At 42.4% G+C, this 12561-nt stretch overlaps 1 protein-coding gene across 2 annotated transcripts in view; it reads right to left on the bottom strand.

Moving 5' to 3' along the window:
* Positions 1–12561, bottom strand: part of LOC110534177 (calcium/calmodulin-dependent protein kinase type II subunit alpha) — a 74258-nt gene that overhangs the window by 42278 nt on the left and 19419 nt on the right. For both annotated transcript variants that reach the window (XM_036933294.1, XM_036933295.1), the window contains exons 3-4: positions 7730–7789; positions 2662–2716 (exon numbers count right to left, since the gene is read on the bottom strand). In XM_036933294.1, coding sequence (XP_036789189.1) covers positions 2662–2716; positions 7730–7789 — 115 coding nt within the window. The remainder of the gene's footprint in view (positions 1–2661; positions 2717–7729; positions 7790–12561) is intronic.

Raw genomic sequence — 12561 nt, 5'->3', positions numbered from 1 at the left:
GCTTGGCACACCTGTATTTGGGGAGTTTCTCCCATTCTTCCCTGCAGATCCTCTCAAGCTCTGTCAGATTGGATGGGGAGCATCGCTGCTATATTCAGGTCTCTCCAGAGATGTTTGATACGGTTCAAGTCCGGGCTCCGGCTGGCCCACTCAAGGACATTCAGAGACTTGCCTCAACGCCACTCCTGCGTTGCCTTGGCTGTGTGCCTAGGGTCTTTGTCCTGTTGGAAGATGAACCTTCGCCCAAGTCTGAGGTCCTGAGCGATCTGGAGCAGGTTTTCATCACGAATATCTCTGTACTTTGCTCTGTTCATCTGTCCCTAGATCCTGACTTGTCTCCCAGTCTCTGCCACTGTAAAACATCCTGACAGCATGATGCTGCCACCACCATGCTTCACCGTAGGGATGGTGCCAGGTTTCTTCCAGACATGACGCTTGGCATTCAGGCCAAAGAGTTCAATCTTGGTTTCATCAGACCAGATAATCTTGTTTCTCATGATCTGAGAGTCGTTTAGGTGCCTTTTGGCAAACTCCAAGAGGGCTGTCATGTGCATTTTACTGAGGAGTGGCTTCCGTCTGGCCACTCTACCATAAAGGCCTGATTGGTGGAGTGCTGAGCAGATGGTGGTCCTTCTGGAAGTTTCTCCTATCTCCACAGAGGAACTCTGGAGCTCTGTCAGAGTGACCATCGGGTTCTTGGTCACCTCTCTGACCAAGGCCCTTCTCCCCCGATTGTTCAGTTTGGCTGGGAGGCCATCTATAGGAAGAGTCTTGGTGGTTCCAAACTTCTTCGATGTAAGTATCGATTTAGGCCACTTTGTTCTTGCGAACCTTCAATGCTGCAGAAATGTTTTGGTACTCTTCCCCAGATCTGTGCCTCGACACAATCCTGTCTCGGCGCTCATAGGACAGTTCCTTCGACCTCATGGCTCGGTTTTAGCTCTGACATGCTCTATCAAATGTGGGACAGGTGTGTGCCATTCCAAATCATGTCCAATCAATTGAATTGACCACAGGTAGACTCCAATCAGGTTGTAGAAGCATCTCAAGGATGATCAATGGAAACAGGATGCACCTGAGCTCAATTTCGAGTCTCATAGCAAAGGATCTGAATACTTATGTAAATAAGGCATTTACATAAAAACCTGTTTTCGCTTTGTCATTATGGGGCATTGAGTTTTAGATTGATGAGGAAACATTTTTATTTAATCCATTTTAGAATAAGGCTGCAATGTAACAAAATGTGGAAAAAGTGAATACTGACTACTTTCTGAATGCACTGTATTTGTGGGCCTATTTTATGAACCTGCTAGTACAAAGTGATTGGGCTCTGACAAAGCAGTTTGCTCCAAAATGTGTCAGCTTTAAAGACTATCCAAGGTAATTTAGTTTGTATTGTCCTAGTCTCTCATTTGTGTCCTTTTGAAACTTTCACTATGTATCTGTGGCGGATCTCACAGAACTAAAGGCTCAATTCAGCCATTTTTATGTCCGTATCAAATCATTTCTGGGTAACATTTAAGTATTTCACTGTGGTCAAATGGTCAAAAAGAAACCAAAATAGCTTCTTAGCAAGACCAATTTCTCAAGCAAGAATTTTGCTAGGACTGTCTGGGAGTGGACGGAGTCGGGAGGGGGAAACTGAAAACTAGCTGTTATTGGCAGAGAGGTTTGGAACTCTTTCTTATTGGTCTATTAACAAATTCACAGCATGGTGATGCCACCAGGCAGACCAAAACTCCATCCCACCACGACAGGCTGAAATTCAAACAGCTCTTACACTAAAAAGGGCATTATCATCATTTTCACAATTTCACAGTATTATTCCAACCTCATAGTGTGGAAATATATATAAAACACAGGGGGGCTGCACTGGGCCTTATAGCAAACGATAGGGCACAATAAGCAAAGAGAACATATTGTATGGAGTTGTGCTCATGCGACTGCTCCTTGACAATACCCAGCTGTTTCAAACCAGTTAAGAATACCTTGCATTGTCATCAACATCGTCTCATGCAACACTTTGTCCTGCTGCTCACTTTCTCACACTTACAAAGCTGTTTTTCATTCAGAGACATTAACAGGGAAGAGGCAGGTAAACGAAGACACCTCATAACAGATTCAAGAAGAGTTCTCGAAGTTACAATGGCGTAAGACTTTACCAATGCTACAAAGTCCAGTTTATGTAATGAAAAGCATTCAACGCCTCCAGGGGACTGTAATTACTGTTTTGCAGACTGAAATCAACAGTTCTTTGAGAGGCGTTGAAAGGTATTACATCATTTGAGTGTTTAAAATGCTTATAATATTGACTTTTATAGAACTATTACGGTGCACTCAAACGGAGTACACTCAACACTACGTAGCTTTTTAGCCATAATTAGCAGTTCGATCCAAACCACAGCCTGCACTGTATAGCTTACAAAGGAGCTATTTGAATTCAGGACCTCTACTTGCATTAATGGTAGATAGTGATTCACTGTGGTTCCGTCTTATACGGGCTGCTCTGATAAGTGTGTGCAGGAGACACATCAAGACTCACATCAAGCTACCACCCAAACTAGAAAAAACGCTGCGTCGTTCGTCTCAATCATCCCCACTGTGTGCGTGAGAGCAGACGGAATGACGCAGTCGATAAATTCACAGCAGTGCATTACTCACAGGTCAAAGATCAGGTAGTGATGCCCCTCCTCTGAGATGCTGTCATGGAGACGCACTGGACGGAGAAAAGAGAGAAAATAAGTAAACCTATGCAGAAATTGAAAGTGCAAATATTTCACACATAGAATGCATAGTCAATAACCTTCAAACGTCTAAATCACACATCTCAATCACCCAGTCCACTGCATATGTCAAATCGGTGTCTTACATTCCCCAAAATACACTATATGGCCAAAAGTATGTTGGCACCCCTTCAAATTTGTGGATTCTGCTATTTCAGCAATACCCATTGCTGACAGGTGTATAAAATCTAGCACACAGCAATGCAAGTAGAATGGCAGTAGAATGGCCTTACTGAAGAGCTCAGTGACTTTCAATGTGGCACCGTCATAGGATGCCACCTTTCCAACAAGTCAGTTCGTCAAAGTTCTGCCCTGCTAGAGCTGGCCCGGTCAACTCTAAGTGCTGTTATTGTTAAGTGGAAACATCTAGGAGCAACAACGGCTCAGCCGCAAAGTGGTAGGCCATACAAGCTCACAGAATAGGAACGCCGAGTGCTGAAGCGCGTAGCGCATAAAAATCGTATGTCCTCGGGTTGCTTTACTCACCGAGTTCCAAACGGCCACCGGAAGCAACGTCAGCACAATAACTGTTCGTCTGGAGTTTCATGAAATGGGTTTCCATGTCCAAGCAGCCAGACACAAGCCAAAGAGCACTATGCGTAATGGCAAGCATTGGCTAAAGTGGTATAAAGCTCGCCACTATTAGACTCTGGAGCAGTGGAAATGCGTTCTCTGGAGGGATGAATCACGCTTCACCATCTGGCAGTCAGACGGACGAATCTGGGTTTGCCGGATGCCAGGAGAATGGTACAGTACCTGCCTGAATGCATACTGCCAGCTGCAAAGTTTGGTGGAGGAGGAATAATGGTCTGGGGCTGTTTTTCATGGTACGGGCTTGACACCTTAGTTCCAGTGTAGGGAAATCTTAAAGCTATAGCATACAATGACCATCTAGATGACCCTGTGCTTCCAACTTTGTGGCAACAGTTTGGGGAAGGCCCTTTCCTGTTTCAGCAAGACAATGCCCTGTGCACAAAGCAAGGTCCATATAGAAATGGTTTGTCGAGATCGGTGTGGAAGAAGTTGACCGGCCTGGACAGATCCTTGACCTCAATCCCACCGAACACCCTTGGGATGAATTGGAATGCTGACTGCGAGCCAGGCCTAATCGCCCAACGTCAATGCCAGACATCACGGACACTCTTGTGGCTGAATGGAAGCATGTCCCTGCAAGTCCCTAATGCCCATGGTTTCGGAACGAGACGTTCGAGGAGCAGGTGTTCACATACTTTTTTTGGGGAGAATATCTAGGTTTTGATTATAGGTAGGCCTGACTGAAGTGATGTGGTACATACTGTTCATGAATGACTTTAGTCAAGCTTAGATAGTGCTTCTGGTGTCCTGTTGCTGTCCATATGTTGTCTCCACGATGGAGAGAATCTCTCTCTCTCTCGTCTACCCACCAGTACCCACCACACTCCTCCCCTCCCCCAGCAGGCAGTGTTGTGCTGCTCTGTGTGCATGTGTGTGGGCGTGTACGCACTGAGAGACAGAGAGAGAGAGAGAGAGAGAGGGAGAGGACACGCGTGCGCTTGTGTGTGGGTGCCGAGATAGAAAGGGGAACAAAGTGGAAGACTGCAGTTCAGATACCTTCACCTGCCAACACCGGATACATAGCAACAGTCTCACCATTACATAAGCCTGAAACAGCCATCTCAGTTCATTCCGCTCAAAGGCTGCCTGAAAATACTTTGATTTGCATTCGCCACTGTCAACATTGCTAAAACAACCCCCCCCCCCCACCACCCCACTTCCTTTTGCTGGGTTTTGCTTGTAGTTTTTGTCTACACTTAAAGTACGTCTTATTTCCTAAAAAGTGCAGAAATACTAACGGAGGTGTGGAGAGGGAATGTTTTATGGAAGTAGTGACATCCTAAATGTCCTCATCGGTTTTGATAGCCTTGTGACCCTGAACTGCTGTTTTGTTCACAAAGAGGGTTATGGCAAGAGGAAAAGGCCAATCTGGTGTTACTTACCGATGGTGGTGCTTTTGGCCTGTCGCTGTCTGCTTTTGGTTCCCTTGGCAGGGCTTTCCATATCAGCAGAGAGAACACTCTTCCCTCTGTTAGGGGTTGTGCCTAGGTCGTCCCAAACAAGGTATTTCCTGAGAGCTCTCGATGGGAATCTTTGATGTCAGCCTCTTTAAGAAGCTTTCCTTTACCAATCACTTGTCCAGGCTGTTGTTAGGCTATCTGAATATAGATGTGTTTGGGACGCTCTTGAATTACGGTGGCATTTGGGCATGGCATTATATATATATTTTTCTGACCATTATGATAACATTATGCCATCAGTAGAAGTAGTAACACCAATGAGAAATGTTGGGTACAATCTACGGTCATCAGTCCTGTAAAAAATATTTCACAAAAGTGATATAATTATATATATATCTATATATATATATATATATTTATATCTATATATATATATATATATTTATATCTATATCTAATATATATCTATATTTGAATAGCCCTTGTTTCTATTGATCTATATAATATATTCAATACTTTTGTTAACTGTCTAGCATTCAAAATAACAGATAGATTTCTCTAAATCCCCCAAAAACATTTCACTACACCTCTACACATCCAGTGGGACAAGCCAATTTTTCCTGCCCCCCTGTAGATTCTACAATGCATACAAATAGATGTTTTGCAGTACAACAGACTTACATATGTCTTCGTGTTAACTAACAGTTCAACAAAACAGAAAAGGTATGCTTTGTCATGTCAAGGGACCGCATTTACCACCGCAATTCAAGAAGGAATTCTAGCTGAATAGGGACGGGATGGTTGAAGTACTTTGTCTCTCCCACAGAGCAATATGACAACACACTGAGGAAAGCTTTATGACACGCTTGAGAGCCTCTATGCTGATACGCCAATTATCCCTAGCAAGAACACAATGCCTTCATTTGTGGCAACATCCTCGTATAGGTAGGGACTGCTGTCAATCCACCAAGCATAATAAGCATGAGCCATTAGGATATCTCCAAACCGCTATATGGGTGTCACTGTCGTAATGGGTTTAAAGTGGGTCTTCTACAAAATCCATTCCCAGGTATCACACAACTAACAACAAAAAAAAAAAACACAGGCCTATTCTATTGAGAACCAAACGTACCAAACCTGGCCCTTAGCCCTTGGCGTGGTGAGCCTGAATTATGAGTATCAGAGCCAATTCATCCAACACGTTGGTTCTCTCCTCTCCTGGATCTATGTGGGCGGACTTTGGCTCTTGGACGAATAACCGCCCCCGGTTTCGGCAGAGGAAGGCCGCCATGCAAAGAATGTGCCGATAAACAAAACAAGTCAATCCGAAGGCTGCAAAGTCTATTGGGAGGTTTTCACTGCTGCTCTGCACCGTCTCAAACAGCATGGTGGACGTAGGAGCACGTGAAAAAGGCTGGATGTGGGCCAGTTCTTTAATAGCCTGTGATGGTCGGTTAGGCTCAGGGATAGAGAGCACAGGATGAGGGCAGTGTGTCTCAATGCATCCGGCTGATTCAGAAAAAGGCAGCTAACTCACGTCAGAGCCTATACTGTACAGAACCCGGGAACTTGACTACATTATCAGGGGAGAGCTTGACGCTGATGATCTTTATTCTATTGAGCTGCAGTCTGTGCAGGCAAATTTCCCACAAGGGCTATAAAATGCATACACGGCCACAGGGGCAAATCTTCAGCGAGATGACAGCAGATAATGTATTCCTTTCCTCCCAGTCTGTCTGTTTAGGAGCAGTAGGAATTCAGTTTTATGTTGATAGAAGGCTGGATGTTTCAGCTTCCCCCTCTCTCTCTCTCCTCTATCCCTGACAGATCACAAAACAGCATACAACCTTATCCGAGGGCATCCACAGGCCACACTCGTATTGATTCTCTCTCTGACCACTCGGAGGCTGGGTTCGACATACTGTACAGTACAGTCAAGTCGTGCTCTCTCTCTCTTCCTCTCTCATTCCCCTCTCTCTCTCTCGCTCTCTCTCTCTCTCTCTATCTCTCTCTCTCTCTCTCTCTCACACACTTCAAACGGTTGAAAACATCTTTAGATTAGTAATGCAGTTATATTTACAATGCGGTAATCTAGCAGACACTCTTATTCAGAGCGACTTACAATTAATGTATTCATCTTAAAGTAGCTAGGTGAGACAACCACATATCACAGTCATAGTAAGTACAATTTTACTCAATAAAGTAGCAACAGCAAAATCAGTGCTAGTAGAAAAATAGAAGTGAAAGCTTTTTTTTATGGGGGGGTGGATAAAACTGAGATGTCTTATTTAAGATTTTTTTTTTTAAAGAGGTAGGGTTTCAGACGTTTTCGGTGATATGGGCAGGGACTATGCTGTCCTAGCATCAGGAGGAACCTCGTTCCACCATTGGGGTACCAGGACAGTCAATCCTGTCCATGGCAGCGAGTGGGATGCATTATTAAACACTTATGGGTCTGGGAAAAGTAGAAAAGTGCTTCTCAGCCTGTTAATCAGTAAATTACACGTTGTGGTCCTGAGCCGGCTCTGATGGTGCCACAGAGTGATGTTCCCCGGCTGTACGCACAAGAACCATAACAGTCAGCTAGCTGTCTGTCTCTCTGGATGGCTGTCGTACTTTCACTGGGCGCATGATTCTGCTCAATGGAGGCAGATTACATCAACGCAATCAAAAGTGAACTATAAGTCTACTATGCTGCCAAAAGAATCTGATCCAAGATTAGTGACGTATCTTTTTTAAGTGTCCCAGTCTGCACTACTTAATGTTAGGTAGTGTGAAAGAATGCATATAATGTAACACATTGGAAAACAAATATTGTGGAGTCAGCCAATCAATGAGACAGAATAACAAAAAAATTATATGAATGGATCATAGTGCTTCTGAGATACACTAAAAGAGTGAGAATAGGATGAGGAAGCCAGCATGACTGGCCTCCAAAACGAAAGAACTCACCGATGTTTGAGTGCTTCAGCAATCGGCAGATCCTGGCCTCTCTGTCCAGCTTCTGGTGATCTGAAACGGGGGAAAAAAACACAAACAGGTTCATAATGCAGGATAGAGCATGTTTCTTTCCCAGACATGGGCCTTTTGTCAGATTCCATGTCAAACACAATGTACAGAACTGTGTAATATTTCAACTGTCAGGCCAGAGCTGGTCTGGCTCTGGTGCAGCAGCTCTGTGGCCTGATGATGGACTGTCTATGGAGCTAGTTACCTGCAGATAGATGGCTAAGATGTCACCAATTTCCATTATTTTGTTTCACTTAGTCCTGCATATTGGAGCTTGAAGCCTAAGATTTTGGCCGTACACTACAATGACACCTGCAACTCTGTGCATCTGACTATTCAACACTCTGACTCTGAAATCATCCTAGACCTCTAAAATCTGATAATGAATTATGTGGCTGTTGAGAAAGTTGAGGAGTCTAAATGACTTGATGTCACCTTGGATTGTAAAGTGTCATGGTCAAAACGTATTGATTAAATGGTTGTAAAGATGGGGAGAGGTCTGTCCGTGATAAAGAGATGCTCTGCTTTTTTTTGACCCCGCACTCCACAAAGCAAGGCCTGCAGGCTCTAGTTTTATCTTAGCTTGATTATTGCCCGGTCACGTGGTCAGATGCGGCAACAAAAAGACCTAGAAAAAACTGCAACTGGCCCAGAACAGAGGAGCACATATTGCTCTTCACTGTAATCAGAGAGCTAATATGAATACTATGCGTGCCAGTCTCTCTTGGCGAAAAGTAGAAGAGAGACTGACTGCATCACTTCTTCTTTGTGTAATATTAATGTGTTGAACATTCCAAATGGTTTGCATAGACAACTTACACACAGTTTAAAAACAAAGGTGTCCATGTATGACAATGACTCAAGTTTTATATTAAGTCCACAAGCTAGATGCCTGCACTGTCTCATTGAAGATCTATATAACTTTTCTGGACTCTGTGGACAAAAACCTAATCATGATATGTCACGCCCTGGCCATAGAGAGGCATTTATTCTCTATTTTGTTTAGGCCAGGGTGTGACTAGGGTGGGAATTCTATGTTCTTTTTTCTATGTTTTTGTATTTCTTTGTTTTTGGCCAGGTATGGTTCTCAATCAGGGACAGCTGTCTATCGTTGTCTCTGATTGGGAACCATACTTAGGTAGCTCCTGCCCACATGGGTTTTGTGGGTAGTTGTTTTCTGTATTGTTGGTTTCCTCACAGAACTGTTTGTTTTCCTCTTTGTTATTTTTTTGTTCTAGTGTTCTGATTTTAATAAAATATCATGAACACGTCTCACGCTGCGCTTCGGTCCAGTCATTCACAGGAGGAGGATCGTTACATGATGAGTGTACAATATTACATATTGGATCTTTAAAAGATACAGGTGCAACTTCACATTACCCTGCAGTTTACCTATAAAATGGGCTGACAGTGAAGTAGACAAACTTGGAATTCATATCACAAAAGGTATAAATGAGCTCTCCACAATGAATTTCAATAGAAAACTTGTAAAAATAGACAAGATCCTGCAACCATGGTAAATACCTGTCTATTTATGGAAGAATTGCCCTGATTATCTCCTTAGTCATAACTCAGTTTACTCACTTACTTATGGCGCGGCCTACTCCTGATGATTTGTTTTTCAAATCATATGAGCAAAGAATATTTAGCTTTATCTGGGATGCTAAACCAGACAAAATTAAGTGTGCCTATCTATATAATGATTTGGGTGGGTTGAGATCATTAAATATGAAAACACTAAACCTCTCTAAAAGCTTCACTTATTCAAAAGTTTTACTTTTTACTTTTAAGAAACGCTCATCCATTGTTTAAAAACTGCCTTTTTGCCTTTTCAAACAAGCTTTGCAGAGCTGGCTACTATTTCGAATTTTACCCCCCTGAAAAGAGAACAAATATTATGGCTGAACTCATATATGCTAGTTGATAAAATACCTTTATTTATGGGAAAGATGTTTGAAAATTGGATTTTGTTTTTAAATTATATTGTACATTGGAATGGTAGAGTTATGTCCTTCATGGAGTTATCAGAATTGTATGGGAAGGTCTGCTCAATCCAAGAGTACAACCAATTGATTACAGCATAATCCCCAAAATGGCGGAGGCAGGAAGAAGCAGGAAGAGGTAGGGAACTGGTCTGTCTGCCCAATATAAAGGATTTTATACTGGTGGAGGTATAAAAATAGCATAAACAGGAAAGTATACCAGTTTCATTTGAGGACCAGGATGTTGACAACTGTGCATTAGCTGTAGAAATGTAGAAACCTGAAGAGGGTGGCCAGCAGAGATAGGTGGGAGGTGCTGAGGGAAGCTGAGGGTTGGGATGTGGAATTGGAGACAAGTGGGAGTGGAGTTGCTGGGCGGGGGATAGAATGACGGTCAAAGACAAAAGCTTTATTTTTAATTAAGTCAAAATAAAACATAACAACATGTAAGTTTGTATGACACTAAGGGGCAGTGTTTTTACAGCTAATGCCGGTTTGCCTGAGGCTGATGCCGTGCAGGTGTTTGTACACATGCATTTACACACACTCTCATTCAAATTCACAACATGTGCACATACACGGACACACACACAGGTAAATAGTGTCGTGCATGCACTCAAACATTTTCAGTTGTCCTTGAAGTCTGATTTTTGCATTGTTGTTTTCTGTTTTCCTTTGTCTTTCTCTTTTATTCTCTTTTGCTCATTTTGATGGGTGTCTTGGGGGTGGATAATGTTTTTTTGTTTTTTTTAATAATTATTATGAATTTTTCTTTTTCTGAGGCTGTGGGGGGGGGGGGGGGGGGGGGGTCTCGGATGGTTGAGGGGCAGCTCTTGAGGAACTGTGTGTGTGTGTGTGCTCCCAACTGGGGGGGGCAGTTGGGAGCTTGGGGCTGATGGATCACTGGTTTAGGTCCCCGTTTTTTGACCTTGTGAGGGATCTGTCGACGTGCCAGTGAGCAGGGCGTTGACCCTGGATGCTTCTGTGTGTCACTCTGAATGGGAGTCTGTCAGATGACTAATGTGATGTAGTTGTTGAGCGGCTTCACTGCAAGTACATTGTACGTTTTAAACATTCAATAAAAAATACACATTTCAAATGAAAATAAAAACTTACACACAGCTCTGACACACACACTTACCCCACCAGACATTTTCACAGTATCCAGATGGTAAGACATAGAGCCATGATTGCATGGAACTCCCATCTCAGATTGCTCAAGTGAACAGCAAACCTGGTTCTAAAAAAACAGATGAAGCAACACCTCTAGGCAAAGCAAATGTGTCTAGTTCTGTACTTGAGCTGTTCTTGTCAATGAATGTTCTCTATTATGTCATGTTTCACATTTTGTGTTGACCCCCAGGAAGAGTAGCTGCTGCTTTGACAACAGCTAATGGGATCCTAATAAAGTACTAAATACTGAATAATACTGTTATAATACCCTTATATTATTATAATACCCTTTTCCCTTAAGAGATGTTTGAAAAGAAGGCCTGAAATGTCCTCATTTTTTTCAAGTTGGCGTTTTGGCCTGCCTGGCGACATCACCGACGAATAACAAAGGGAGTTTCAAACCTCTCCATCAATAACATCTATGTTTCAGGACACATATCCCTCCCGTTAGGCTCCTTCAATGAGGTTAGACCACATTCTTGCTTGAGAAATAGCTTTATGCTAAGAAGCAATTTTTGTTTATTTTTGACCATTTTAATTGAAAGGGATCACAGTAAGGTACTTAATTGTCACCCAGAAATGATTTGAAATGTAGATTTAAAAAAAAAACCAGCTACAATGGACCATTAATACCAGTATTGATGATACAGAAGGAAAAACTACTGTACAGTGCCTTCAGAAAGTATTCACACCCCTCAACTTTTTTCACATTTTGTTGTGTTACAGCCTGAATTTAACATGGATTACATTGAGATTTTGTGTCACTGGCCTACACACAATATCCCATAATATCCAAGTGGAATTATGTTTTTAGACACGTTTACAAATTAATTAAAAATTAAAAACTGAAATGCTTTGAGTCAATAAGTATTCAAGCAGTTTGTTGGCAAGCCTAAAAAGGAGGATAAATTGTATTTGCTTAACAAGTGGCATGATAAGATGCATGGACTCTGCCTGTGCGCAATAATAGTGTTTAACGTGATTTTTGAATGACTACCTCCTCTCTTCACCCCACACATACAATTATCTGTAAGGTCCTTCAGTCAAGCAGTGCATTTCAAACAGATTCAACCACAAAGACCAGGGAGGTTTTCCAATGCCTCGCAAATGAAGGGCACTAAATTGGTAGATGGGTAAAAAAATACATCTAAAGCAGACATTGAATATCCCTTCGAGCACGGTGAAGTTATTAATAAACGTTGAGTGGTGAATCAATACATCAGCTCAGGGATTTCGCCATGATGCCAATGGTGACTTTAAAAAAGTTACAGAGTTTAATGGCTGTGACAGCAGAAAACTGAGGATGGATCAACGACATTGTAGTTAGTCCACAATACCAACCTAAATGTGAAAAGAAGAAAGCCTGTACAGAATAAAAAATATTCCAAAACATGCTTGCTATTTGCAGCATGGCACTCAAGTAAAACTGCAAACAATTTGGCAAAGAAATGACATTTATGTCCTGAATACAAAGCATTACGTTTGAGGCAAATCCAACACAACACTCTTCATATTTGCAAGCATGGTGATGGCTGTATCGTATCATTTTACCTTTATTTAGCTTAGGCAAGTCAGATAACAACAAATTCTTATTTACAATGACAGCCTACACCGGCCAAA

The sequence above is a fragment of the Oncorhynchus mykiss genome, chromosome 10, assembly GCF_013265735.2.
Source record: "Oncorhynchus mykiss isolate Arlee chromosome 10, USDA_OmykA_1.1, whole genome shotgun sequence".
NCBI lineage: Eukaryota > Metazoa > Chordata > Actinopteri > Salmoniformes > Salmonidae > Oncorhynchus > Oncorhynchus mykiss.
Note: the sequence above shows the minus strand (reverse complement) of the source record. Positions and strands in the feature narration are given on the sequence as shown.